At 46.1% G+C, this 25750-nt stretch overlaps 1 protein-coding gene across 1 annotated transcript in view; it reads right to left on the bottom strand.

Moving 5' to 3' along the window:
* Positions 1-21758, bottom strand: part of dok6 (docking protein 6) — a 459001-nt gene extending 437243 nt beyond the window's left edge. The window contains exon 1 of the mRNA XM_072467128.1: positions 21512-21758. Coding sequence (XP_072323229.1) covers positions 21512-21577 — 66 coding nt within the window. The 5' untranslated portion in view covers positions 21578-21758. The remainder of the gene's footprint in view (positions 1-21511) is intronic.
* Between the last annotated feature and the right edge of the window lie 3992 nt (positions 21759-25750).

Here is a 25750-nt window from a genome sequence, read left to right as displayed (position 1 = left end):
GCAGCCACAGGACCAGCATTGACCATTAATCACCAGTCTCAAATATAGCCAAAGCTTTCAACCTCTAAAACTCTGTAAATATGAGTGCATGGATGGCACAGTGGGCTAAACACAATAGCAACTTGCATTTATTTGGCACCTTTAATATGGTAAGTGCACTGCACAGGACTGTTATCAGACAAATGTCAATCCTCCACAAGACTCCCCGACAAGTATGCAGCAACATTAGGAGATTGCCCAACAACATACCAGAACCAACCACCAATGCAGAAAGAGATTTGCTCGACATGGCACAAATTGACATGGGTCTGTTTGCTGCAGGCAATGGAACGGACTCAGTTATATGCAACAATATCAATCACCTTAACAAGCACTTTATTTTTTATTTTTAAAAAGACCACAAGTTCAAGCAACATTAATACAAGGGTTCCCAACATCCACATAAAACCACCCTGGTGTGCAACTAGTTTCATTAAAACGTTTGCGAGTGGCTAATGTCCATGACTCACGTCCCAAATCTGTTTCACTCTGCTCGATATACTGACAGCGCCTTTGCCTCCTTCAAGCCTCACTCAGTTATATAGGCCACAACATCAAAACATGGCAGATACCTCTCCATCGACTCAGTTGCCCAGACATCACCCACACTCCTTGTATTCGTCGACTCAGATACTTTAACTTCTCCCATGCTCCTTGTATTATCAGCTCTTTGCAACCACTAAGCTTCTGCTATGTGACGTAACGATAATGGTGGAAAACAAAGAGGCTTTGAAATCACATCTGGATCATGGGTGCTAATCACAGTTAATGTCCAGCACCTTTGTATTTACATTTTCTGTTCATGAGAATGGTCTTGTCATTTGAAAGCTTCATGCATATGTATATGTGCCTTGTTGTGAGCAGGAACCATGTTCCCGCTCAGTGGTCACCTCTCTTTGTGAGCCTCACAGTTATGTGATGTGTAGCTGAGTATTAATAGTTACTCTAATCTTGTGTTGTCAGGGAGATGCGTCAAGCACTTTACTGGAAGTGTCCGTAAAATGCATTAGCAATCATGCTCCTTGCAAGACACCATGAAGTTAGGCATCCTCACTCGCCTTAGGGGTAACTGTAATTGTCTCTCCAAATGAGAAGGCTACCTTCATTGATAGTGGCAAAGCACAAGAGCTACAGCTATGATGTGCTCTCCATCCCACTATCCACACTCTCTCATCAAGGTGGCCGCTACTGCAACAAGTCAGTTGACGCAGGGCCTGCGCTGTTGTGTTGTGATTATCACTTCCCAGAGTGCAGAGATACAGGGCTCGCTGCTGACCTTTCCAAAGCTAAAAGGACGAGTGAATCACGAGGGCTGAAGGTGCAAGATCGCATGCTGAGTTTGCTCTCGATGTTACTGGTTGTAGTGCACTGGCGTGGTACGAAAGGACAGCAGGAACTTGGCTGTGGCCCACTGCCTGTACTTTAATCCTCCTGGAATTATCTGGCTACCAGTGTGCCATGGGCACATCTGCCATGTGGTGCTCCTTCGATGGCATCCTCGCGTGGAAGCAGACACACATCTCCCAATTCAAATTCCTGCCCTTCCTGCTCATCATTCTCTGAGGAGCTTCGAAGCACCAGATTGTGAAGGGAGCAACAGACACGAGTAGGCCCTTCAGCCCCTCGAGCCTGTCCCGCCATTTAAGTGAGATCATGGCTGATCTGTGGCTGATCTAACTCCATATACCTGCCTTTGGCCCATATTCCTCAATATCAAAATCTATCTAGGTCAGATTAAAAATTAACAACTGTTCTAGCTTCAACTGCTTTTTGTGGGAGAGAATTCCATACCTCTACCACCCTTTTGAGTGATCTCTCCTCACTACCTAACCCCTGTAGTCCAGGCATCATTCTTATAAACCTACATTGCACTCCCAAGGCCAAAATATCCTTCCCTAAGGGGTGATGCCCAGAACTGCTCACCATACTTCAGGGACATCCTCCTGGAAAAGTACTGCAGGTGCCCACCTGAATGGTCCAAACATCTAAAGCGCAACTTAAGGAAAGCAATGATGGATCGTGTTGCCTTATGCACCATGTTGTATCTCCCCTCCGAGTGACTCCGAGGATGACGCACTGGTGTCATGTGCTATTGTTTGAATGGGTACGCCTCATCTCCAAGCAGCCATCCTTGTATTCTCTGAGGCTCTTCAAATATATGAAGCACGTGGGACTGATTAAGGATGTATGCCTCATGACAAACCCCCAGGATATCCGGCACAAACTTGGATGATGTGCTTCTGATGACCACACACCCGTTGAGTGTTGATGGAGTGGAACCCTTTACTGTTAAATGGACATCAGATGCGGTTTCCATGGAGCTCTCAATGCCACACATGTGAAATTGATTGCATCCTGTGCTCTAGGGAAGTGTGAGATAACTTCAAACCCCAGAAGTCTCGCAGCCTGGCTAATTCATTTGAGTGCGAGGTTTGCATAATGATAAACCTTACTGCAGTGGGCACCCTTCACTTCCTTGATACATTTATGTGCCACACAGATCCCTTGTCAATTCCTGGAATGATCTGCAGGCAAAATAAGAGGAGCATGGTGGTGACGTTCAGGGGCACTGGCAGGAGATGTCCTCCAAGCCCATGGGGCGTTGGACGCTCCTACAGAACGTGGCAGATACAATCCACCAGTCCTCTCGATAAATATAGACATGCAAGGCATTATCTGTCATTCATCTCCAGATAGGAACGTCTTCTTCAGTGGACTCTTAGTCATACGAGTTCAGTCCCTGGAATGGATCTAACTTCCTCTTCCTCCAAGTCTTGCTACAGCTCTCCTGGATGATGGACCCGAGGCTGGGCCTCCCCACGACAATGTGCTAGGCAGTGTCAGGCCTTTCTACTCCTCAATTGGATCTCTGCCATCAAGGCAGCAGCATTGAGCACAGCCTCCAACATTCAATCCTGCTTCCTCCTCAGGACAGATAATTGCAAGTGATTAATGAACACTGGGAACATACAGCATATATCTCGCTCTCATACAGGAAGCCAATTTTATTGCCTAGAGCTGCATCTGTGCTACTAGGTTTTTGCTGATACACCCTTACAGAGGAGGCATTTGTCACATATCCAGGTGACCAAGATACCAACCGTGATACTTGACATCGCAATCCTACAGAGGTTGGGAGAGGTTTGGACAGACTCATGTGGCGCCTTACCAAAAGGCAATCTATGATCTTGTATGCTGATCAAGTGTAAAGTGCACATCAGCAATGACTGGATACCCTTTGACAATTGGAGAAAGCACTGCAAAGGCTTTCATTGACGATCTGGCAGATATCCAGCAGCTGTGCTTCCTTAATGGTTGCCTTCATTTTCCATTCTCACTTTCTTCTCTGCCAATGTTCATATGGAGCGACTGCAGTGCGAAGCCAATGGTTCCTGCACTCTCTCATTAAAGCACATGTCCAGAAATGTTAAAATCTCTTTTCCGAGGTAGCTTCTGGGAAGTACCATATGATCTGTATTTTTGCATCTCATGGTAATATTTGATCATGTCCCTGTGTCCCAGATAAGAAATTTGGGCCTTAACAAATTTGCTTTTCTCCAGGTTCATCACGAGACTGGTTTCTTCTGAGCGGCCAAACAGTTCCTTTAGGTGGTGTAGATGCTCTTCCCAACTCTGGCTGAACACCACTAAGTCATCAATGTGTACGGCACAGTGACCCCCAAAACCTTTAATCACTCAGCTTGTAAGCCTCTGAAAACACGGAGGCGTTCTTCATCCCGAATGACATAACTTTGAATTGATAAAGTCCTTGTGGCTTTACAAAGGCGGAGAGCTCCTTTTCACTCTCTGTCAAAGGTACTTGCCAACAGCCCTTTGGCAAGTCTATTTTGGTGATGGATTTCGACCGTCCAATTCTTTTGACAGTCTTCCAAATGTAGAATAGGAAACAAATCTCTATGGGTTCGGCATTCACTCAACCGTAGTCCACACACAGCCTCTGGGTTCCATCTGTTTCGGGTACCATGACGATAGAAGAGCTCCAATCAATAATGTAATTCTTGAGCATATACTCAATTTCCTTCTGTACCTGCGATAACTTAGCTGGATTTAACCTATATGGATGTTGTTTGATTGGAACGGTGTCCCCCACATCTACATCATGCGTTGCTAACCCCGTTTACCTGGTTTATTCCCGCAAATGCATTTATTGGACTGCAGTAATTTTCAGCTCACTCAGGCACTTATCTGGGAGATGACCTAACCATGGTTTAACTTTACGAACAAGACTCCTTGCATATTCTCGTCTCTTCTAACCCAATACTTCTCTAACATTTTCACTTGACACACTCGTGATTTGTGACTATCTGGGGTGCGTAGCAGATAGTTTACCTCCTTCAATTTCCTTTCAATGTGGTACGGCCCAGTGAATCTAGCTTTCAGGGGTATGCCTGACAGTTAACAACACGGGCACTCTCTCTCCGATTGTACCCTGGCTTATACTCCCTGCTGAGCTGTCTGCAAGCTTATTTTTAAAGAAATGTCATTCTTTTCACCGAGAATACTGCTGAACAGAACCTTTTCCTTTACTATCCCTCTAGGACAACAAATATCTTTATCTCATAACATTTGGGGTTGGCTCGTGCCTGTATCTTGTAGAATTTTAATATATCCTGTTCACATGAAAATACTCTATTAGTGCACACAAAATCTTTAAACACGTCCACTATCTGTTAGTCACTTTGCACGTTGTACACACATTTTCATCCCTAGGGTCTGCTCCTTTACTCTGGGCATAATTTCTACTTGCTTCTCCTGTTATTCAGCCTCTGATTTCATATTTCCCGTGTTCAAACTTGTAACCCCAACCGGCTTTCTGTATAATCCCCAACATGTGGCCCAGTTTATACAATGAAAAGATCTAGGGCGCGATCTGACCAAAGTCGGAACGGAATCCTGGGATGAACATATGTAGCAAGGTGTTTCCCAGCGCTCGCAGTGCAGAGGTACATCACGCTATCTACCGGGACTTAGGTTTGATCTGGGGCCTTAGTGCAAAACTCCCCGATGAGACCGCGTGTAGTCTGGTTTCCTGCACTAGACCTGTTTTCTGCACTGAGAAGTTACGGTGAGCAGAGCTCCTCAGTGCAAGGAGAAATCGAGAAATCATTTTTAAGTGCCATCACTATCTCTTGACCCACCTCCGACGCAACCCACAAACCCAGCCAAAAAACCTATATGGGCCCCCCCACGCCCCGCCCCATATGAGAAAGATGCCAGGCTGGCACGGCCAAGGTGTAAGCACCTGGGAGGCCTCCATGAGTGCTGTTCTGTCTGGTCCAGTTTGTGGAAAGCAGCACTAAATGGCGCTTGCCCGAGGTCTCCAAGGCAAAGGGGTTAGATCCAAATGCCTTGTGTACCTCAGGGAAATACATGTTAGAGGGGGATTCAGATAGCGACGTCTCACGAGATTGCATTAAATCTTCCATGGCACGGCGAGCCAGGTAGATCCCGAAAGAGGGACCTCCTGGCATCCACTGACCACGCCACGTTGCCTTTTGGGCAGGCAGATCACGCTCCACACCTTTTTCACATCTCTCACCCCTCCAACAGACTCTGTTGTATTTTGAGGTGAAGTCTCTTTAAGAGTTTCCGACCACTCGCTCTCTGACCAACCTGTCCTTCCACCTTCCCTGTTTCTCTGGATTAAAATTAGGTCTAAAGAAAGGCTTTGATCTACACACCAGTTCGTAGCAATCCACAAGCTTGGCGGTTTGTCAGGCAGTTCTAACTTTCTGTTCCTCAACATGAATTCTAATCATTGTAGGCAAAGAATCTTCCAACAGATTCCAACAAATTCCTCCAACAGACTATCTTTCTAAAGGTGCCATAGGCTCCGTCTATTTCCAATGCTCACACCCACCTATGAAAATGACTTTGTTTAACCCTTTCAAATTCAATGTAAGTTTGTCCAGACTGTTTTCTTGCAGCTCGAAAACTAAGATTCCGGTACCAGCTCAGAAGACCCAATAACGCTTTTTTCACTGTCTCAGAGTCCCCTTTCTTCTGACCAGGATGCATAGATAAAAGCAAATTACTGCAGACATTGGAATCTGAAACAAAAACAGAAAATGCTGGACAGCCTGTGGAGAGGGTGCAGAGCTAACATTTCAACCCTGGATGACTCTTTGTCAAAGCATAAACTTTACTAGCCCTACCTACAAGTTTAGTCTACAAGAGTAGGGTCCAAATGTCTAGTGGCCATTTGACCGATTTAGCTATTTTCACAAAAGGACAAAAAAACTATCTCGGCATCTCTTCCATCGAATTTTGGGAGAGCTTGTAACATATCTGAGCATCTACCCACTAGTTTCCCATCTAGGACCTTCTTCCTCCGCTGTCTGCTCTGACGTTTCAGTTGCTGCAGCCTGCACGCAAAGTTGGAAATCCTCGTTCTTTTTCTCTTCCCTTACGGCTTGCTGCATTTGCCTTTTAAACTCCCCCTCCTCTCGTTGCTTTGGAAATGCTCTCTCCCTTTCTCTTTCCCACATCTCTAACTTATTCTTTTCTATTGCTCTGCGTCATTGCAGCTTCGCTAATTCCAAATTCCGCCTTCTCGAAATTTTAGGTTCTGGCTAACCCCTCTCGTATATTTAACGGTGCTGCTAGGTTTGTTTTCAATCATCTCAGCCCTCTTAGCCCTGTAGATAAGAATACTTCCAATTTATCTGACAATGCCATCAATTTAGTTTCAGGCACTTTTCAAACCTGTTACAGTTATATATTTCAATTCCAGATGAGATCAAGAACCATTTTTGCAGCCTTCTTACTCAACATAACCTGTTCCATTTGTTCACCACTCTCGCTATGTTTAAAAAGTCAACAATTCCCAACACCCAAGGAATTAAGCCTTTTAAGATCCTGGACTCAAGCCCCCGTTTTCAGTTATGAACCACGTTGATGTTATCGGTGAGGAAATCCCAACTTGGAACACCAGTTTGTGGGAGTGTATAGTTTTGCATTTGGATGGTGTGAGGTGTCAAGTGAAACCCCAGTAAGAATAAGCAGCCCAGTCATCGTGTAACAATTATCAAAGGCTATTTATTAGATGAAAGAAAAGGCAAATACACCGGAACACAACTATGCTACCCTAAGCCAATTAAGTATATGAACCACGAAACACATATGCAGTTTATGTACAACATGCCCTTGTTCCAAAATATATCTATGATCCCTGAACTCCTTAAGACTTCTTATGTTCCCCAAACAACATCCAAAATAAATAAATGCATTAAATCCAGCTTCTAATTACCAATACAAGGCTGATGATTAGGTCTGGGAAATGTATTTTCCTGGTCCAGGAAGACATTCAATCTTCCTTGAAGAAGGTTTCTGCACTGCCTTGTCTCTAAGACTTAAGAGGTTGTTAGATGTAAAACTTGGACTCCCGGCTGGTCTGGTTCTAAGGCTTCTAGATGTCCCTTGCTTCTGAGGGTCCTGGAAAGTATACTTTTGTTTCCCTTTGATTCAGCCTTCTGTGTATTTGGCTGTGTTTGCTCCTGCATATTCCTTGACTCTAGAAATTAGCATGTGTATGTCTCATTGATCTCCCAATCATGTAGATAAGCTGTTTCAACTAATAAGGGGTCACACCTGATTCTATCTGCTAATCTCATTACTGGGAAAGACGCACCTCATTCTGCTTTTTGCAGGTTGTCAACTGCTGTTGTTCGGCAGATTTATACCTGTTGCTGGGCAGATTGCATCCTATTATGTCTTTCAATGAGCTCTCCCGTCCCTTCTTTATTGACAATAACACAACCTCCATCCCACCCCCCTCCATGAATCTCTGTGTTACATGTCCCTCGAGTGCAAGGCTTTTCCCTCCCCCAACTCCATGAGTCTCTACTCAACCTACCCCTCTCGTGCCGCAAGAACACAACCCCCCCGCCTCATATTCCAGAGTCTGTGCACATACACCCCCATTCATACAGTTCAATTCCTGTCCACCCCCTTCTGTGCTGTGTTCTAATCCTCCACGTCCATTTTGCCCACCCTTGGTCACCCCTGCCAAGGTCTCCACCATCCACGCCCTCCCACCCCATCATTGCCCATTATCCCCCCAGTGTCTTCTTCTTCCCCCCCCCCCACCCCATCATTGCCCATTATCCCCCCAGTGTCTTCTTCCCCCCCCCCCCCCCTACAACCCCACCATTGTCCACTGACACACACCAGTCACAATGCTGGTCTCTATCTCGTATGCAGTCCTGCCTGATGCCAGCAGTTAACACCATCCCAGAGAACAGAGGAAGCCAGTGAGCAGCCCAACCCTACACCACCACCAGTGTAGCACTCCCATTGGCATTGATGGGAAGCCGGAGCGGCTCTGTTACAGGTAGGCTTCAAATGTTGCACTCACCTCAAAATCACAAACCAAGTGAAGGCACAGCTAGTTCCAAATGCGATTCAGAAAGGTCTATTTTCTCGCACAACATGGCGCTAGACTGGGAGGGGCTACATTATTCCCGTGAGTCCCATTTTTAAGGAGCATTCATGACGTGCTAATGCATGCAACGGCAGTCCTGCCACGGATCAGCACGACATTCAAGCCGTGCGAGTGGCAAGGGGAAAATACCAAACCATTTTCCCACTGGCAGGAATCCAGGACGGAAATCTCACCCCCCCCCCCCCCCACGCCGGATGGCAGAATCGCCCGGGCGCCGCGCGAGTCCTGCCACGCAGCCCCGGCACGCGATTCTCTCCCCTCCACCCCCCCCCCCCAAAAACCGGCACGGCGAGAATCACGTCTGGCCGCTCGGAGAATCGCCGCTCGCTGTTTGTAACGGCCGAGCGCCGATTCTCCGGCCCGCATAGGCCGAACGGCCTGCCCAACGCGACAGATTCCCACCGGCCACACCTGGTCACTGCTGTCGGGAACAGCGCGGGAATGCTGGGGGGAGGGGGGGGGGGCGGCCTGTGGGGGGAGGGGGGGCTTCCTGCACCGGGGGGGGGGGGGGGCGGACTCAAAAAGGGGTCTGGCCCACGATCGGTGCCCACCGATCGGCGGGCCGGCCTCTCTGAAGGAGGACCTCCTTTCCTCCGGTGCCCCGCATGATCCATCCTACATCTTCTTGCGGGGCGGAAGCAGGGAGTACGTCAACCGCGCATGCGCGGGTTGGCGCCAGTCAACCTGCGCATGCACGGATGATGTCATTTACGCGGCGCCGGCCGTGTCATTTACGCGGCGCCGCTTTTACGCGGCGCCAAGGCCCGATGCGCGTAAATGACGCAGCGCCGCTCCTAGCCCCCCGGGGGTGGGAGAATAGGGGGCTGGGAACGGCGTCCGACGCCGGGGTGAAACACTCCGGTTTTCACTCCAGCGTCGGCACTTAGTATCCCGATGGGAGAATTGCTCCCCCAATCTTTGGCCTCTCTCCAAGCGTTTCGCTCCAGTCCACCGCAAAGATTTTCCCAGGAAGGGGAAATTTCGCCCAACGTTTCTGGGCAATGACCCTTCTGAGCTCAGGTTAAGTACTTTGGAAGTATAAATGTATTATATTCATTTGTAAAACCCTGAACTTGGGCGGGATTCTCCGCAATCGGCGCGATGTCCGCCGACCGGTGCCAAAAACGGCGCGAATCAGTCCGGCATTGCGCTGCCCCAAAGGTGCGGAATTCTCCGCATCGAGTGGCCGAGCCCTCACCTTGAGGGGCTAGGCCCGCGCCGGAGTGATTTCCGCCCCGCCGGCTGGCGGGAAAGGCCTTTGACGCCCCGCCAACAAGCGCGGAAATGACTTTGCCGTGCGACGCATGCGTGGGAGCGTCAGCGGCCACTCACGGCATCCCCGCGCATGAGCAGTGGAGGGGGTCTCCTCCGCCTCTGCTATCGTGAAGACCATGGCGAAGACGGAAGGAAAAGAGTGTCCCCATGGCACAGGCCCGCCCGCGGATCGGTGGGCCCAGATCGCGGGCCAGGCCACTGTGGGGACACCCGCCCCCGGGGCCAGATCGCCCCACGCCCCCCCAGGACCCCGGAGCCCGCCCGCGCCGCCTTGTCCCGCTGTTCGAAAGGTGGTTCAATCCACGCCGGCTGGCATGGGTTGACAGCGGCGGGACTTCAGCCCATCGCGGACCGGAGAATCGCCGGGGATGGGCACGCCGACTGGCACGATTTCCGCCGACCGGCGCAACGCGATTCCCGCCCCCGCCGAATCGCCGGTGGCAGAGAGTTCGGGACACGGCGGGGGCGGGATTCACGCCGGCCCCCGGCGATTCTCCGACCCCCCACCGGGTCGGAGAATCGCGCTCCAGGTTCAATTGGCGCTGAGAGAAGAGAAAGTTGGAAAAACTGGAACATTATTTCCTTGTAAAGTTAGAACCATTTGAGAGAAAAACAATTGCGTCAAGCCTTCTCTTTGTCTTTCAAAGTGGTCCTCCTTCCATCTCCGGTCAATAAGAGGCGATTATTTGACTTTCTCCTCAATGGCCTGTAAGTAATGCATCGCTTTGAAGTCAAACCAGTACAAATTCTGCTTTCAAGCAGCCATGAGTGTTCAGTTTTCCCTGGTGTGTTTCCTGTTATTGCCTCAGAAACAAAAGGCTCTGATTAAAAACAGTGCAGCGATAAGAAGGTTAACCTCACAATTGAGAGGTCAGAGGGCCAAGTCCAACGCTCTAGCTTTCACCTTAAGCTCCTCACACCACAGACTGGAAGATTATCAGTTCTGAACTAGGTTGCTAGGGGGAATTTCTTGTGATAACAGGAACATTTCATTCCCTCTACATTGACTCCTAACAAATCTGGAGGCACAGAATTACAGAAACGTACAAACTAGGACCAGGAGTAGGGCCCTCGAGCCTACGCCGCCATTCAGGAAGATCATGGCTGATTCGACCGTAACCCACACATTCCTGTGTTGTTACAATCTGATGATGCCCACATTCCTGCCTCGCCACAATAACCTTTCACCCCCTTGTTAATCAAGAATCTGTCTAGCTCAACTTATATATTTAACGATTCTGCTTCCATTGCCTTTTGTTGAAGAGTTCCAGAGACTCAACCCTCAGAGAAAATCTCTCCTCATCTCGCACTTAAATGATCGACTCCTTGCTTTTAAACAGTGACCCCTAGTTCTAGATTCCCCGACAAGGAGGAAACATTCTCTCCACATCCACCCTATCAACGCCTCTCAGGATTTTAAAGGTATTGATCAAGTTTCCCATGGCAAACAAACTAATACTATATACAATACTCCAGATATGGTCCGGCTAATGATTGCTCGACTGAAAGATAACCTCCCTACTTTTGTAATCAATTCCCCTTGCAATAAATGATAACATTCTATTAGCTCTCCTAATTCCTGGCTGTACCTGTAAAGTAGCCTTTTGTGATTCATGCACTAGGACACCCAGATTCTTCTGCACCTCAAGAGCTCAGTGCTGAATGAGGATTCTACCCACTCCCCTGCCTTATCCCCGTAATCCTGCACATTCTTTATTTTCAGATCGCAATACAATCCCTTTTTGAATACCTCAATGGAACCAGCTTCCGCCACCCTCTCAGGAAGACCATCCGGACTCCAATTACCCTCTCGGTGAAAACAACTTTCCTCACGTCACTTTTACTCTTTTTAGCATTGGCAGTTGTTCAATATTACTCTACACTTTCTATGCAAGTCAAGATGCTTGGAACAGTACACAGTTAATAACAATTTGTAAGTGTAAATGAACTTCATAATTAGTCTCCTGCTGGTATGGCAATTTTCTTCACAGAATTAAAATGACCCTTAATTTAAAATCATTTCAAATCCTTTCTTCCACCCCTGTAGTGGACTCTTTTAAAAGCACTGATAAACCAAACTTGCATGGTAGCATGATGGCACAGTGGTTAGCACTGCTGCCTCACAAGAGCCAGGGACCCGGGTTCGATCTCGGCCTTGGGTGAAAGTCTATGTGGAGTTTGCACATTCTCCACACGTCTGCAGATTTAATGGGCCAAATGGCCTCCTTCCGCACTGTAGGGATTCTTTGATTCTACGCCGCAATAGCTGGGCTGTAAACAGATAACATCTGTGGCCAGACCATTCTATTTCTACTGCGAAGGTCCCGGGACATCTGTCGCAACATTACCCAAGGGGTAATATGTGAACATATGTTATTATGAATACATGTACCTGCACTACTGTGTTAATTGCAGATTATCGGGAAAGAAATGCAAGAGTTCAGATCAGGGCAGTAGTCGCTACAATACTCATTCCATCCCTTTATCATGAGGAGTTTCACGTCACAGTGGCTGAATTTGCTTAGAACTGAACTGTTTGAATTTGTTAATTGTTTCAGCAGTTTAGGATTATATTATGTCTCTTCACCCGATTGGCTGGAATAGCACAAAAGCTTATAAAGGTTATCAGGTAACTTGCTCTCTGGTCATTTTTTATGGGCGACAAGGTAGCACAGTGGTTAGCACTGTTATTTCAAAGCGCCAGGGACCCGGGTTCGATTCCCACTTGGGTCACTGTCCATCTCCCCGTGTCAGCGTGGGTTTCCTCAACCAAGTCCCGAAAAACGTGCTTGTTAGGTGAATTGGAGATTCTAAATTCTCCCTAAGTGTACCCGAACAGGCGCCGGAGTGTGGCGACTAGGGGATTTTCACAGTAACTTCATTGCAGTGTTAATGTAAGCCTACTTGTGACACGAATAAAGATTATTATTTTTGTTTATGATCTCCATAGAGACTGATAACGGATAACTTTTTGAACTTTAAATTATTGCCTGACAAAAAGCCACAAGCTTGTTGAAAGCATCCGTGCCGCATCTCACTTACCCACTCCATGGTGACCTGTTCAACCCACCTACTGCCCGCCTTCCATCTCAACGCCCCATAAGGAGCACTCTTCCTCAGCAAGATCTACCAACAAACATCCTTTGGATCGAGGAATGGGAAACATGGGAAGTCACCAACAAGTTACTTCTGACAAACCTCATCTGTTGAATGGCAGGCTTTGAGCTACCACGGCGACAGTTGTCCTTGCGAAACAGGGTTTAGGACAGGTCAGGATACCTCAGACCAAGTGGCAGACTAATCACCTTAAATTTGGCAAAGGAGGAGTCTGTGTAAATTTGCATTCTTTATTAAATGAATTAATAGCTGAAATGTCTCATCAGGACTTCAGGGGCGGGATTCTCCGCAGCCCAGTGGCGAAATCGCGTTTGAATCCAGTTTCCCGCATGAAGTTCGGTCCGGCGCTGGTTCAGCGATTCTCCGCTACCCCTAAAGAGCGGCACCGACTATCCACCATTGGAGGCCATTGCCAGAGACCCGCCCCGCTATTCTCCTCCCCAACCGGCCGAATTCCCGACACCATGGATCACTCATGGCCGTTTGGAGTACTTACGAGGCGGTTGCGGATTCAGTCGGGGACAGGACGATCGGAGGGCAGTTGGGGACTCAGTCGGGAGTGGGATTTTTTGAGCGGGCGGTCCGGGTCGGGCGCGCGGCCGATCGGGGACACTATTTCCGCAGTCCGGGCCCGCAGACTGAATCCGCCATGGAGCATGGCGCGGCTGCTGCTGTGCGCATGCGCGGCCTCTGACCGGAAGTGCGGAGGCCATATCGGCAGCTGGAGCTGCGAACTCCATGACAGCTGCCTGCTAGCCCCCAGCAAGGCTATGAATCTGTGGCCTTTTGACTCCAGTTTTTCTGGCGTAAAAGACCAGTTTTCACGACGGCGTGGGGACATAGTCCCTGAAACAGAGAATCCAGCCCCATATTTTTCAAATATTTACTATATTAAAAAATTACTAGAAAAAAAGTTATTCATTAGACAGTATTTTTCTGTAGAAGGTATTTTTCTGTAGACAATTTGAAGCTATAAAAATAATCACATTCCCCAGAATAATATACCTCACAACAAAGAGTTCACAGTTGCTACCAACTTTCAGTGTGTTGCACCCTCTATTTTCCCAGCCTGGGAACTTCTAATTCCAGAACCTCTCTCAATGTGAACCTCTCTCACTGTGAGGGTTACACTGTAGATTTCTTCCCCTGGCTCCAAGCTAGGTAAATCTTCCAACCTCTTTAACTCGGTCTTCAAACTAAGCGCAATGTGCTACCCGCATTCTGATGGTGAATGATAAAGTCAGTATTTTCTCCACTTAAGGTGGATGCCTGGCTAATTGAATCTTTACTTGCATCCTTTATCCTAGCTGGCATCAGGCCACACAAGACAAAACTGCAAAAGTCTTCTGTTTCTCCTATTGCTTGAATCATTGGGAAGATTGTATCTCAAAGCAGTTTCCTCTATCCATTTCTCCTTTGCAGCAGGAAACACATTAGCATTTCTACTTAGCTACCAAACTAATCATTTATCTTTGATCCCAACCGTCTTTCATCTTCGAAATAAAGGGATAGGTTCCATCACAACTGTTTACACCTTGATATTGATACCATCTTTCTAAGACTTTGGGAAATGCATGGTCGACCCATTGTAGCTTTAGGAATACCTGTCATTGTCCCTCCCACCCTCTCAATAGAACAATCTGAATCTTCTTCTGATTTTGAGCAATTAAACAACCCAGGTTTACTGTCAGGCAGTCTCCAAGGCATGTCACATGATCCCTTTCATTAACGCTAAATTCAAAGATGCAGTTCCAAACTATAACACTCATAAACCAAAAGATAAAGTCGTAAACACATGAGGGCAGTTTTGGGCCCATGTTCACTGTCAATGAAATTCTCACCAACGAGATCTCATTTCCTGACTTTCCCTGCCCCTCACAGGTGACAAAGGGTGGGAAATTCATTTAAATATATTTTAATGGATTTTTTTATAGTCGTTCATAGGATGTGGGCATCACTGGCTGGGCCAGAATTTATTGCCCACCCCAGAGGGCACTTAAGAGTCACATGTAGGCCAGACCAGGTAAGGATGGCAGATTTCCTTCCCTGAAGGATATTATTGAACCAGATGGGTTATAACAATCAACAATGGTTGTTTATTAGACTTTTAATTTCAAATTTTTATTGAATTCAAATTCCACCAATTGCCCTGGCTGGTTTTGAACCCAGGTCCCCAGAGTATTACCCTGGGTCTCTGAATTACTAGTCCAGTGACAATACCACTATTCTCCCGGTTCGATTCCCGGCTTGGATCACTGTCTGTGCAGGGTGTGCACGTTCTCCCAGTGTCTGCGTGGGTTTCCTCCGGGTGCTCCGGTTTCCTCCCACAATTCCCGAAAGATGTGCTGTTAGGTAATATGGACCCGAAAGATGCGCTGTTAGGTAATTTTGACAATCTGAATTCTCCCTCTGTGTACCCGAACAGGCGCCGGAATGTGCCGACCAGGTGCTTTTCACAGTAACTTCATTGCAGTGTTAATGTAAGCTACTTGAGACAATAAAGATTATTATTAAAGTGAGCTCCCTGGATTTCAGGCACTGCCCCTAGCACAGGTTGCCATTGTCCCTGCCAAGGGGCAGTGTTGTGGCAGTTCCAACACAGGCAAAATTACCTAACAGCCCCCCCCCCCCCCCGACAGGACTATACATTTGTTTGCACCCCTGGGGACCCTCTTGACTAATCGACTTTATATACCTGTTGTAATGTCATGTCCGCAAGGTACGAATGTGTGAGGATCATGTGATTGGTGGGCTCATTAATATGGAAATGTATTTAACTATATTACAATGTGGTTCTTGCCCTTTGTGGGCTGGAAGCTCGTTACGTCATCAGCGAAGAGAACAGATAATCAGGAAATGTAATCTCACCACCAAGAATTGGGTTTCCCAATTCTCACAGGATTGTGCGCCCACATTGTTGTTCTCACTGATGGTTAATGAGGGCTCAATATACCGCCCCATAATTATTATTATTAATTTTTTTTTTAAATATAAATCAGAGCTCCAGAAATTCCAGTCTGAAAACTCGGCTGGGCATCTGGAGTGATACTCGCCGGTTTTCCGTCAGAGCCTGACATTCTGACAACTTGGGAGAAAATTCCACCCATAATCTTATAAATTTCATAACTCAAACACCGTCTAAACAAACGTTACAGCCCCGAATATCTACAGTGGCAAACCAGAGAAAGAATCATGTACAGCATCCCAAGTCAGGGAGGAGGCCAACGGAATCCATTTGCAGTATTTTTGTTCCAGAAGAAGCAACAGCAATGGGCTCATTTTTTGTGTCTTACCATAATGAAAAGGTAAATAAATAACAATAGAACCTTCAATGCTCCATTTGGCAAGACAATGTTCATTATTGCTAATCAAAGTAGACACAATGTTATTACAGTGTCGTTTTACAATTATGAGGCTTATGAGATTGTTATGTATTGGAAATTTATCTTTAATTGAAGGCGAAATGAAAGGGCCATATGACTGGTACTGATGTCTGCCCGGAAGCAAGCCTGGATGGTTTGATTGTTAGAGATTAAAGGGGGTCTGGATTGTTTTACTGGGAAGAAGGTGCTGGGTGACTTGGAGACAATGACCAAAGCCAGTGAGCTAACAAGTGAATAGACTGGGAGTCTCCCAAGTCCCAGAAAATTGTTGAGAATGTTGGGTTGTAACAGCTATGCTTTAAACTGTCCGTTTACTTCAAGATAAGAGAGTTGGGGTCACAAGGGTAGCTAACCAGCATTCCTAATTGGATACAAGATCCATATGATTCATGTTGCCATGGAGATGGGCTTGGAGAAAGGAAGGGTTTCGAAGGTACCCATGAAAACCTGCAGACAAGGTTAGCATTCCAGGACCAGGAGAGGGAAAGCAGCTACAGGCAGCAAAATGGTGTGATTCACCACACAGGACTGTGCATGGGAGTTTGCACTCGGATTGAAAAGACCCAACTCATGAGTATTTAAAACAAGACGGAAAGATTTGCCTAACTTGTGCCGGGGAAAGAATCTCTGGTGAGGGGGCCCGGGGGGAACCCTCACTGTGAGAGACAGTTCTGAGATTAAAAGTTTCCAGGCTGGGAAAGGAAAGGATCTGAAGTGAACCTTAAGAATATGGGACTGGTTCCAGGAGAAATGAATGTCTACTTTGAAGACTGTGTAACATATACCAGTTACATTATTAAAGGTTTTGTTCTGTGGTTTAAAGTATAAGTTGTCTACATGAATGGTGTTTCATCAATAGTCCTTTTAGTTTGTTTGTTGCAGTAGTTGTCTTAAAATGTCTTGCTGTATCATCCATTCAGCTATTCACTGGAATTTAAATTTCATTTTTAAAAGTGTTGTTCTCTATGCTCAATACACATGTACTTCTCATTTCTGTACATGTCCTTGAATCAGTGGGCTTTTCAATGTGGGCATTACATCTAGGTGCAGAGGATATTGTACAAGAATAAAATGAACATTTCTTCCACTAATAACAATTTGGATTTATGAAGTGCTTTTAATGTAGGAAGAAAATAAAATCACAGGGTGCTCACCAAGTACAGTTAACACCTTGCACTCACTCGAGGGAACAATGCAGAACCATGCATTCAGGCTGCTGGTAGTTAGTACAAGCTGCTGGGAGGTTAGTGAGGATGGCTAACTCTCCAACTTTCCCTCCCTCCCTGTGGGGAAGCACCTGGCAACCCCATGGGCATCCCCTTGGCACCTCAGATTATTGGCATGGCTGAAAGTAAAAACCATGCAGGGAAGCACAGCCAGAATGCCTATCCTGCTATTCCATAGCAAAGTAATTTCCAATCCTTAAAGGGATATGGCTGCAGTTTGATATCATTGGCATGATAGATCAAAATAATTCCACAAAGAAATAGAAGCAAGGAAGAGTAATGCTCTTCAGGGCAGACATGCTGAGGGAATAGTTTGTGCATTCCCAATAAAATCCTCCCGCCCCTTCAGTCCAAATGTAGCAAATATGTTGACTCATAGAATCCACAGTGCAGGAGGAGGCCATTTGGCCCATTGGGTCTACATCTGCCCTTGATAGAGCACCCTACTTAAGCCCACACCTCCACCCAATCCCCATAAACCCACCTAACCTTTGGACATGAAGGGGCAATTTTGCATGGCCGATCAACCTAACCTGCACATTTTTGGACTGAGGGAGGAAACCGGAGCACCTGGAGGAAACCCACACAGTCACGGGCAGAAAGTGCAAATTCCACACAGTCACCCGAAGCCAGAATTGAACCCAGGTCCCTGGAGCCATGAGGCAGCAGTCCTAACCACTGTGTCACTGTGCCGACTCATATCCCTTCTTGTCAGTCTACCTGTTCCATAGATAGATTGGAATGAGGCCAGGCAGCACTGACCATCACAATACCTGACTATTGACAAACACTAGAAATTGTGAGAATTAGGGGCATGTACACAGTGCATGAGCATAACCAACACCGAGAGAGACAGGATTAGGAGTGTATTAAGATAGCCATTAAATGAAAATATCATCTTAAGCAGAAAGCTGGTCAGGAGGGATTAATGCATTTTTGGCTTTACATTTAAAACAATACCAAAAATAAAACTCATACGTGTTCAAGAGTCAATGAATCTTTGAACAGAAAAGAATAGCCCCATTCTGTCAAATAAAAAGCTGGCTTTAAGGAGGATTTTGTCTCCTCAAGAGTTCAGAATGAATAAACACCACTGTGTAGTACTAGACAAACAAGGACATCACTTTCGTAATCTCTGGCCAGAATTATGGAACATTTCCTTGGAGTACTCCGTCATTGATCACCTTTTACAGAAGAATAAAACGTTTGATTCTCTCCTTTGACTCCAGAACCGGGCTAAAGTTCTATAGGTGTCGGAGACCTCCAGGTTTCGCAACTAAGCGGACATGATTCATTCACATTGGAGTCTCGGTAGTGATCGTTAACAAGTTATTCGATTGCAAAATGCACCACTGCCATGTCCCAATCTTGCTCTCACCATGTCAGGTTCACATGCACACTCCCAGCACCAGTAGCTGGGTAGTGCTCAGGAGCACATCCTCACCGAGGCACGAGGCCAACCGTAAAGCACCTAATGACATGAAGGCAGCTAGTTCAACACAAACTAGGAATGAGCCTGGAGCACCTTGGTGCATTTGATTCACCCAGACAAGTCATAAACTCGCTTCAATCTCCCTGACACTTTGTTCAATGAAGAGAACTGTGTAACAAATAAAAATAACACTGAATTCCATCAAATTTATTTGCATTATGAATAGAAATCATTCAAACTAAATGCGTAGTATCTAGGAATTCAATCAAGAAAGCAAACAGAAGATAAGACTTGTGTCATTAAGTAGGCTAATCTCAACTTTGTGGTCAGTACTAATATACACCTCATGTTCCTAATCAGGCACAGACCTGTATGTCAACATTTATAGTAAACCCGCCAATATTATTTCAGCCTCCTGATTTTCAAAACTTTGATGGCACTTTTGTTGTTTAAACACTTGGAAAGGTTGCAGAAGACTCAAAGTCTGCTGCCATTTTAGATGCTGTCATTTAGACACCAGACATCATACCCTCCTCATAGCTCAACTTCTTGTACCCCTCACAGTATCCCTTTACAAATGCAATACTGAATATCTAATTTGGTTTAGAAATGAGAAGATCAAAGAAAGGTGTTAACTAAAAATAGTGCGCACATTAACAAAGTGGTCCCAATAATTATATTTGATAATATTCTGGGCTGGAGGTCAGAGCTTTTCACAGGAAATCATATAGTTTTCACACTTTTAGAAGCATAAATCTTCAAATTTTTTTTTTAATGTTCTTATATCTAGGACCGAAAGACATCTATGTGACCCATCAAAATAAAGTACTTGTCACACCAATAAGAATTGGTGTGGTCTAAGAGAGGGTCTGAGAGAAACAACTAAAAATGAAACTGTGTTTACAACCCGGTTTGCACAGTGATCTTTAGGAAATGCCAGTGATTTATTTTGTCCTTCTCATTTCAAGGTGCTTGTACCCAGATCTGCATCGCTTCCTTTCAGGACAGGTGTTCAAACCGTGGCAAGTTGCCTGAGACGGCACAGATTTAACAGCACTTCCTCCAAGCTATTGCCTGCAAATTGAAGCCTTGCACATGTCACAAATCATTGATCTGCACAGCAAAACACGGCCAAAGTTGCTGGAAGCTAGATAAACGAACATGTGCAAGGGTCTGTCAAGCAACCTAGCGTCGCTCACACAAATCTTAATCACAGATTGCAAGCACATTCATCAAGCTGCAGTTCCAGTTAGCAGAAACATAGGGACAAGCCAATTCATTTGGGGGGGGGGGCACACATTTCTTAGTGCTAGCCATCATGGAGAATATTCAGAATATGATGCTATTCTGGATCTGGTAAATGTTGAACTGCACCAGTTCTGCCTCCAATTGCATGAAGCGGTGGTAGCTGGTGTGAAAGTACAATTGGCCTTCATGAAATTGAGACCGTTAGAAAGACTTGGCTGTTTTTATTTAGACAGAGGCAGGAAAGGCTCTTTGTGAAAATAAAAAGGTCAATGCTTCTTTCAGCTGAAAAGTCTGATCAACCCTTGCCTTTCAATGCGTGTCATTGATACAGGTTCCTGCAGTCGCTGTACTACAGTACTCAAAATATATGGACTGTAGCCCTTCTGCTGTAATGGCCCGATAGAGCACACAACTGCTTCTAACTGTCCCACTGCTGCACTCACATTCACATAAAATAGTCCTCTACTGTGACACTCTAATGCTACACATTGGCAAAAAAGCCATAAGCAATAAAACACAGCAGCCCAATGCGACACATTTGGTCCAGTAGCATATAACTAAATCTACTGTACATATGGTGAACAGCACCAGATGGGAGCAAAGTGCTGGAGAAAAAGCAAATCCCAGCCATGGCACATTCTTGCATCTTTAGTTCGAAATAACTTTTGTCATCAGTTACAATTTACTGCAGAGTTAACATGATCCAATGGTGTAAAGTCGTGCATTCCCTGACAGGAGAGTTAGGTGATTCATATTAATAATCAATAATCTAGTTCAATCTTTAAAAAAAAGATTAACAATACTATGTAAAACGAGTTTGAATCCCCAGCTGCTTGTATGCAGAAGAGTCATCATCACACTGCCTGCAGGTTAGCACAAACTGAAAGCACAACTGGCATGGAGGTATCACACGGGTTGGAAAACTACTGTGCATTTAAGGTCATCCTTAAACTTTCTTTTCCTCACAGCATTTCTGGATAGGGCAATCCATATCCCTGTTGCCTGTTCCAGGAACTCTGCACTGTCAAATGGCAAACGCACTGAGGAGGGGGGAGCTCTGTGTCTAGCAGACGAGGAAATCACCCAGTATAAAAGCAAAGTTCGATTTGACCAGCTGATTTGTGTACGGAACACAACCCTGTGGTTGATTTCCATCAGCGTGCAGTTTCAGCTACAATCTTCAGCACTCTCCTCCCGTCCAAAGCCCATCCTGCCTGTCTGCATGCAGCAGCCAGCGAGGACTGTATCTCTCGCGTACCAATTAAGATTTTGTTACATCCACCTATTAAGCAGTCACATTTCAGGCGGTCGTCGGGTTCCTACTCACCCCCAGCTTTCTGCTGCGGATTTTCACGTATCCTTGCTTTACTATATCATTAAAATTGGAAGCCATGGCTGGCGTTTCTTTATTATTTTTTTCTCTCTGTTTTTTCCTCTCCACCTTGCGGAAGCTAAAGTCCCCTTTTCTCGAGCTGCCAACGCTTGCTTGCTTGCTTGCTTGTTTGTTTGTTTTCTTTCTTTCTTCCTCCCTCCCTTCCTTCCAGCGGCTTGAGCCCCGGAGTGTTGCGCTCAAGCTGTCCCTCCCTCCTATCTGTTCAGCCAGCGTTGAGACTCGTTCATTCCATCTACACAGGGAGATGGAGCATGTCAGCTGATTTATTCAGCAAGAACTCCTGCTTCCTGGATCACACCATCCCTAGCTGCCAAAAGGGGGTTTGCTTTAAGAACCCTCCGTGCTTACCTAAATGTACCAAACTGGTTTAAATCATGGACATTACACACACACAGATGAACAAAAAGGGACAGAAAATAAATTGCATTTCAACTTTGCCCAGAAGAAGCAGCAGACGTTTTTTGCACCGGCTGTTGCTATTCTATGAACCTGTTCAGGAAAAAAAATAATAGCAGAAAATATGCTCCTCGATATAGAATTTGCACAGCACTACAGATCTGATACGCGTTGCATTATTTATTACAGGTTCAAAGCTCCCCGTAAAAGCCGTGTGCTTTTAGTCAAATCCAGTCCAAAAAGTACTCCAGCAGCTGCACTGGCTCCCAATGGCTTGTAACGTACATGCCGCTATTTAACAGCAGCATTTTAAAATATGCGCAAAATTTCCAAGTGTACCTTCGAAACATCTCAAAATAACAATATCGGAAAATGGTTGCAAAGATTTTTTGAAAGTAAGTGGCCAACTGCAACACTGCAAAAGGCAGTTTATTAAAAGGCCCCATCGAAAGAAAGACCTACATTGACATAGCGCCTGTCAAAATTTCTGCCAAATCGGGTGAAAGCCTTGGAAGTGGAGTCACTGTTGAAACACATGTACTGTGGCAGCCAGTGAGCACAGAGCAGGGCCTCACAAACTGCACGACGATGATAGCCAGAGCATTTATTTTAAGGAGAGTTTCGGGATGAATGTTGGCCAGGAGAACACCCCTGCACTTCACTGTTGCCTATCAAACAGTTATGATTGTATATGTTTATTAAATAATCAAAAAGTGAGAATATAAAGCCGAGCAACAAGCCAGAAGAAAAACTCTTTTGTCTGATGTAACATTGTCCGATTCCACCCCTGCCTCAGTTCATCTGCTGCTTAAACCCTCACTCATGCCTTTGTTACCTCCAGACATCTATCTGGCGCAGTAATGGTTTTTAAAAAGCCTGGGTCGGGGTGTGTATATATCGGCTGCAGTAATATTCTTTTAAAATCCTGGTTTAAAAGGAAGACAGACTTTGTGGCTGCAAAAGGGTGCGAGTAAGAGGTCATAAAAGTGAGATCATCCTTTCCCCCCAACCTTTGTATGTTTACAAGGAGGCTTAATGGGTATTTGTAATGATTTCTGGGGATTCCCTGGGGAATAGATAACTAGAGACATTGGCAAACTTGTCTGTTTGGGAAATTGTGTTCTCCCGCCAGAGCTGAATATCACTTGATTTGTGCTCCCTCCCCCTTCGCCATGCAAATTCATCCATGGCGAGGACGGCAAGGGATTCCCGAGAGTATCCCACTATCGGACCACCATATTGAGCGGGTGGCATGATAGCGAGGTCCCATGGCTGCATGGACCCCTCCCCCCTCCCCGTATCGCAATTCAGCCCCCGACCTCCGGATTTTCTGGGTTTCCCCCTTCCCCCAAGTACGGTGATGATCCCACCCGCTCCCCACATAGAGACCCTCTAAATAAACAGATGGCCCCACAGACACCCTAAAACAGGAGAACCCGGCACAGACCCCCTAAATAAAGAGACCCACCCAGAGAACCCTAAAGCAAGGAGACTCTGCTGAACCCCCTAAATAAGGAGACCCCCAGATACCCCATATAAAAAGATCCTGCAGAGACCCCTAAATAAAGAGAACACAGAGACCCCCCAAATAAGGAGACACCCAAGGATTCTTAAATAAAGAGACCCCCCAAGAACCCCTGAATAAGGAGACCCCCCACAGATCCCCTAAATAAACAGAACGTCCCCCCCCACCCCAACCCCCCCCCCCCCCACCCCCCACAGACACCCCAGAAAAGAGACCCTGTCAGGAAGCTCCCCAGAAAAGAGACCCCTACCAGGAATCCACCCAGGAAAGTGACCCCTGTCGGGAAGCTGCAGAGCAGTCCAGAGGCGGTGAAAAGTTGTAACACTCACCTGGGCAATATACCTACTGGCTCAGACAGAGAAGCACCACGTGTCAATCCCTGGAAAGAGAGATCAGTCAGCTGTGCTGAAACCCCCTCAGATCCTTGAGCTGCAAGCCATTCATTTATTTCCCTTACTACACTGCGATTGACAACTTCCACACACACACACACAGCTGTCAAATTTGCTCCATTTATCGTCCTTTGCAGTTGGGTAACTCTGAAATGCTCTAACCTTAATGTTTAAACACATCAATCGTTGATTGACAGCTCCTGGCTCACTTAAAACAAAATTAAGCGCTGTCAGTTTCCAACTGACCACTTCACAATCACTCAAGTGTGAAGGGAGGTGATTGGAAAGCACTTAAACCTGTTTGACTTGGGCCATTCTGGGAAGCTTCCTGACTGGTGTCCCTTTTCTGGTTTTTTTTCTGGGGGGGTCTGTGGGGGTTTGTTTATTTCGGGAGTCTCTGTAGGATCTCATTATTTAGGGGGTCTCTTCGGGTTCTCATTATTTAGGAGGTCTCTGGGGTCTCTTTACTTCGGGGATCTCTCTAGGGGGGGTTGCAGAGTGGGGGGTCTGTTGTGGTTGGGGGGAAGGTCTTGCATTGTGAGGGGAGGTAGGTGCCACTTGGATGAACTCCTCAAGGAAGTTGCCCCCTTGGCCCACCGTGGGGTCCACCATATCAGGGCCACTCTTCGCCATACCTATAGTGATTCTCGCTAACGTGATTCCCGGCCCAGAGGACTGGAGAATCACATGGGCCCGGAGAAAATATGCCTGACCCACTGAGCGAACCTTGATCCCGATGCCAGCAGAGGGCCAGTTCATTGGCGCCGATCCAATTTTCTCCCCAACGGTGGATTCACAGGGCTAAATCGCTGGCTTTGAAAGCAGACCAAGGCAGGCCAGCAGCACGGTTCGATTCCCGTAACAGCCTCCCTGAACAGGTGCCGGAATGTGGCGACTAAGGGCTTTTCACAGTAACTTCATTGAAGCCTACTTGTGGTAATAAGCGATTTTCATTTCATTCTCCGCCTCACGAGGAACTCTGCTACCGACAGTGCGAGATGGACAATTTTACCAATTGTGTTTAAATATAAGCAAATATGTCATGGGATTAGAGTGGAATGGGGAATATTTAATTAATGGGCGGCACCAGGTCTGGGGCAGTCAGTTTTGAGATAGTTTTAGATTTGGCTGTGAGCGGAACAGCAGCTTCTGCAAAAGGCTATCAAGTTAAGCAGTAGTTTGACACAGACAATAATCTGCGGGCTGTTTCCTGACAGGTTCTCTCTTCCACCAAGCAGTATTTTTAAATAAACTTGATTCAAGTGTACTGCAGGTAACTCTGTGTTTGATAGCTCTATTTAAAATTGGTTGTTGACCTGTGATGGGGTTTGCTTGATTGGAAATAAAGAAGATACCAGTTGGAAATTAAAATGGGTCATTTTATTGTTAAGCATGGTTTAACTGATAATTGTAAGCTATATTTCTGTGATGTTAAGATTGTATAATACTCTATTAATAATAACATTTGGTTTAATATACTACATCCCTATTTTTGGCTGGAATCGCTCCTGAACTGAAGTATCCTTTCCTCACCATTGTACAAATTTTTAAAAAAGTATTGGGGTTTTTGTTCGGTAACCTAGCAAATGTTGGGGTCTGGTCCGAGATCGTAATAACATGACTATTCCAATACATTCTTGGTGGTCTCAAACATCTACTCTCCATAAACCTGAGGCTATCCAAAGCTCTGTTGTCCATGTCCTTACCCATACCAGGTCCCATTCACTTATCACCCCTGTACTTACTAAACTATATTGTCTCCTGTAATTGCACTCGCTTTGGCCATGTGTGTATTTATGTAGATAAGAACAAACAAAACAGTCTCTCTGTTACCAACATCCATGTAATCCACACGAGCGA

This window comes from Scyliorhinus torazame, chromosome 11 (assembly GCF_047496885.1).
Source record: "Scyliorhinus torazame isolate Kashiwa2021f chromosome 11, sScyTor2.1, whole genome shotgun sequence".
Classification (NCBI taxonomy): Eukaryota; Metazoa; Chordata; class Chondrichthyes; order Carcharhiniformes; family Scyliorhinidae; genus Scyliorhinus; species Scyliorhinus torazame.
The sequence above is the reverse complement of the archived record's forward strand: the minus strand, read 5'-3'. Positions and strand labels throughout refer to the sequence as shown.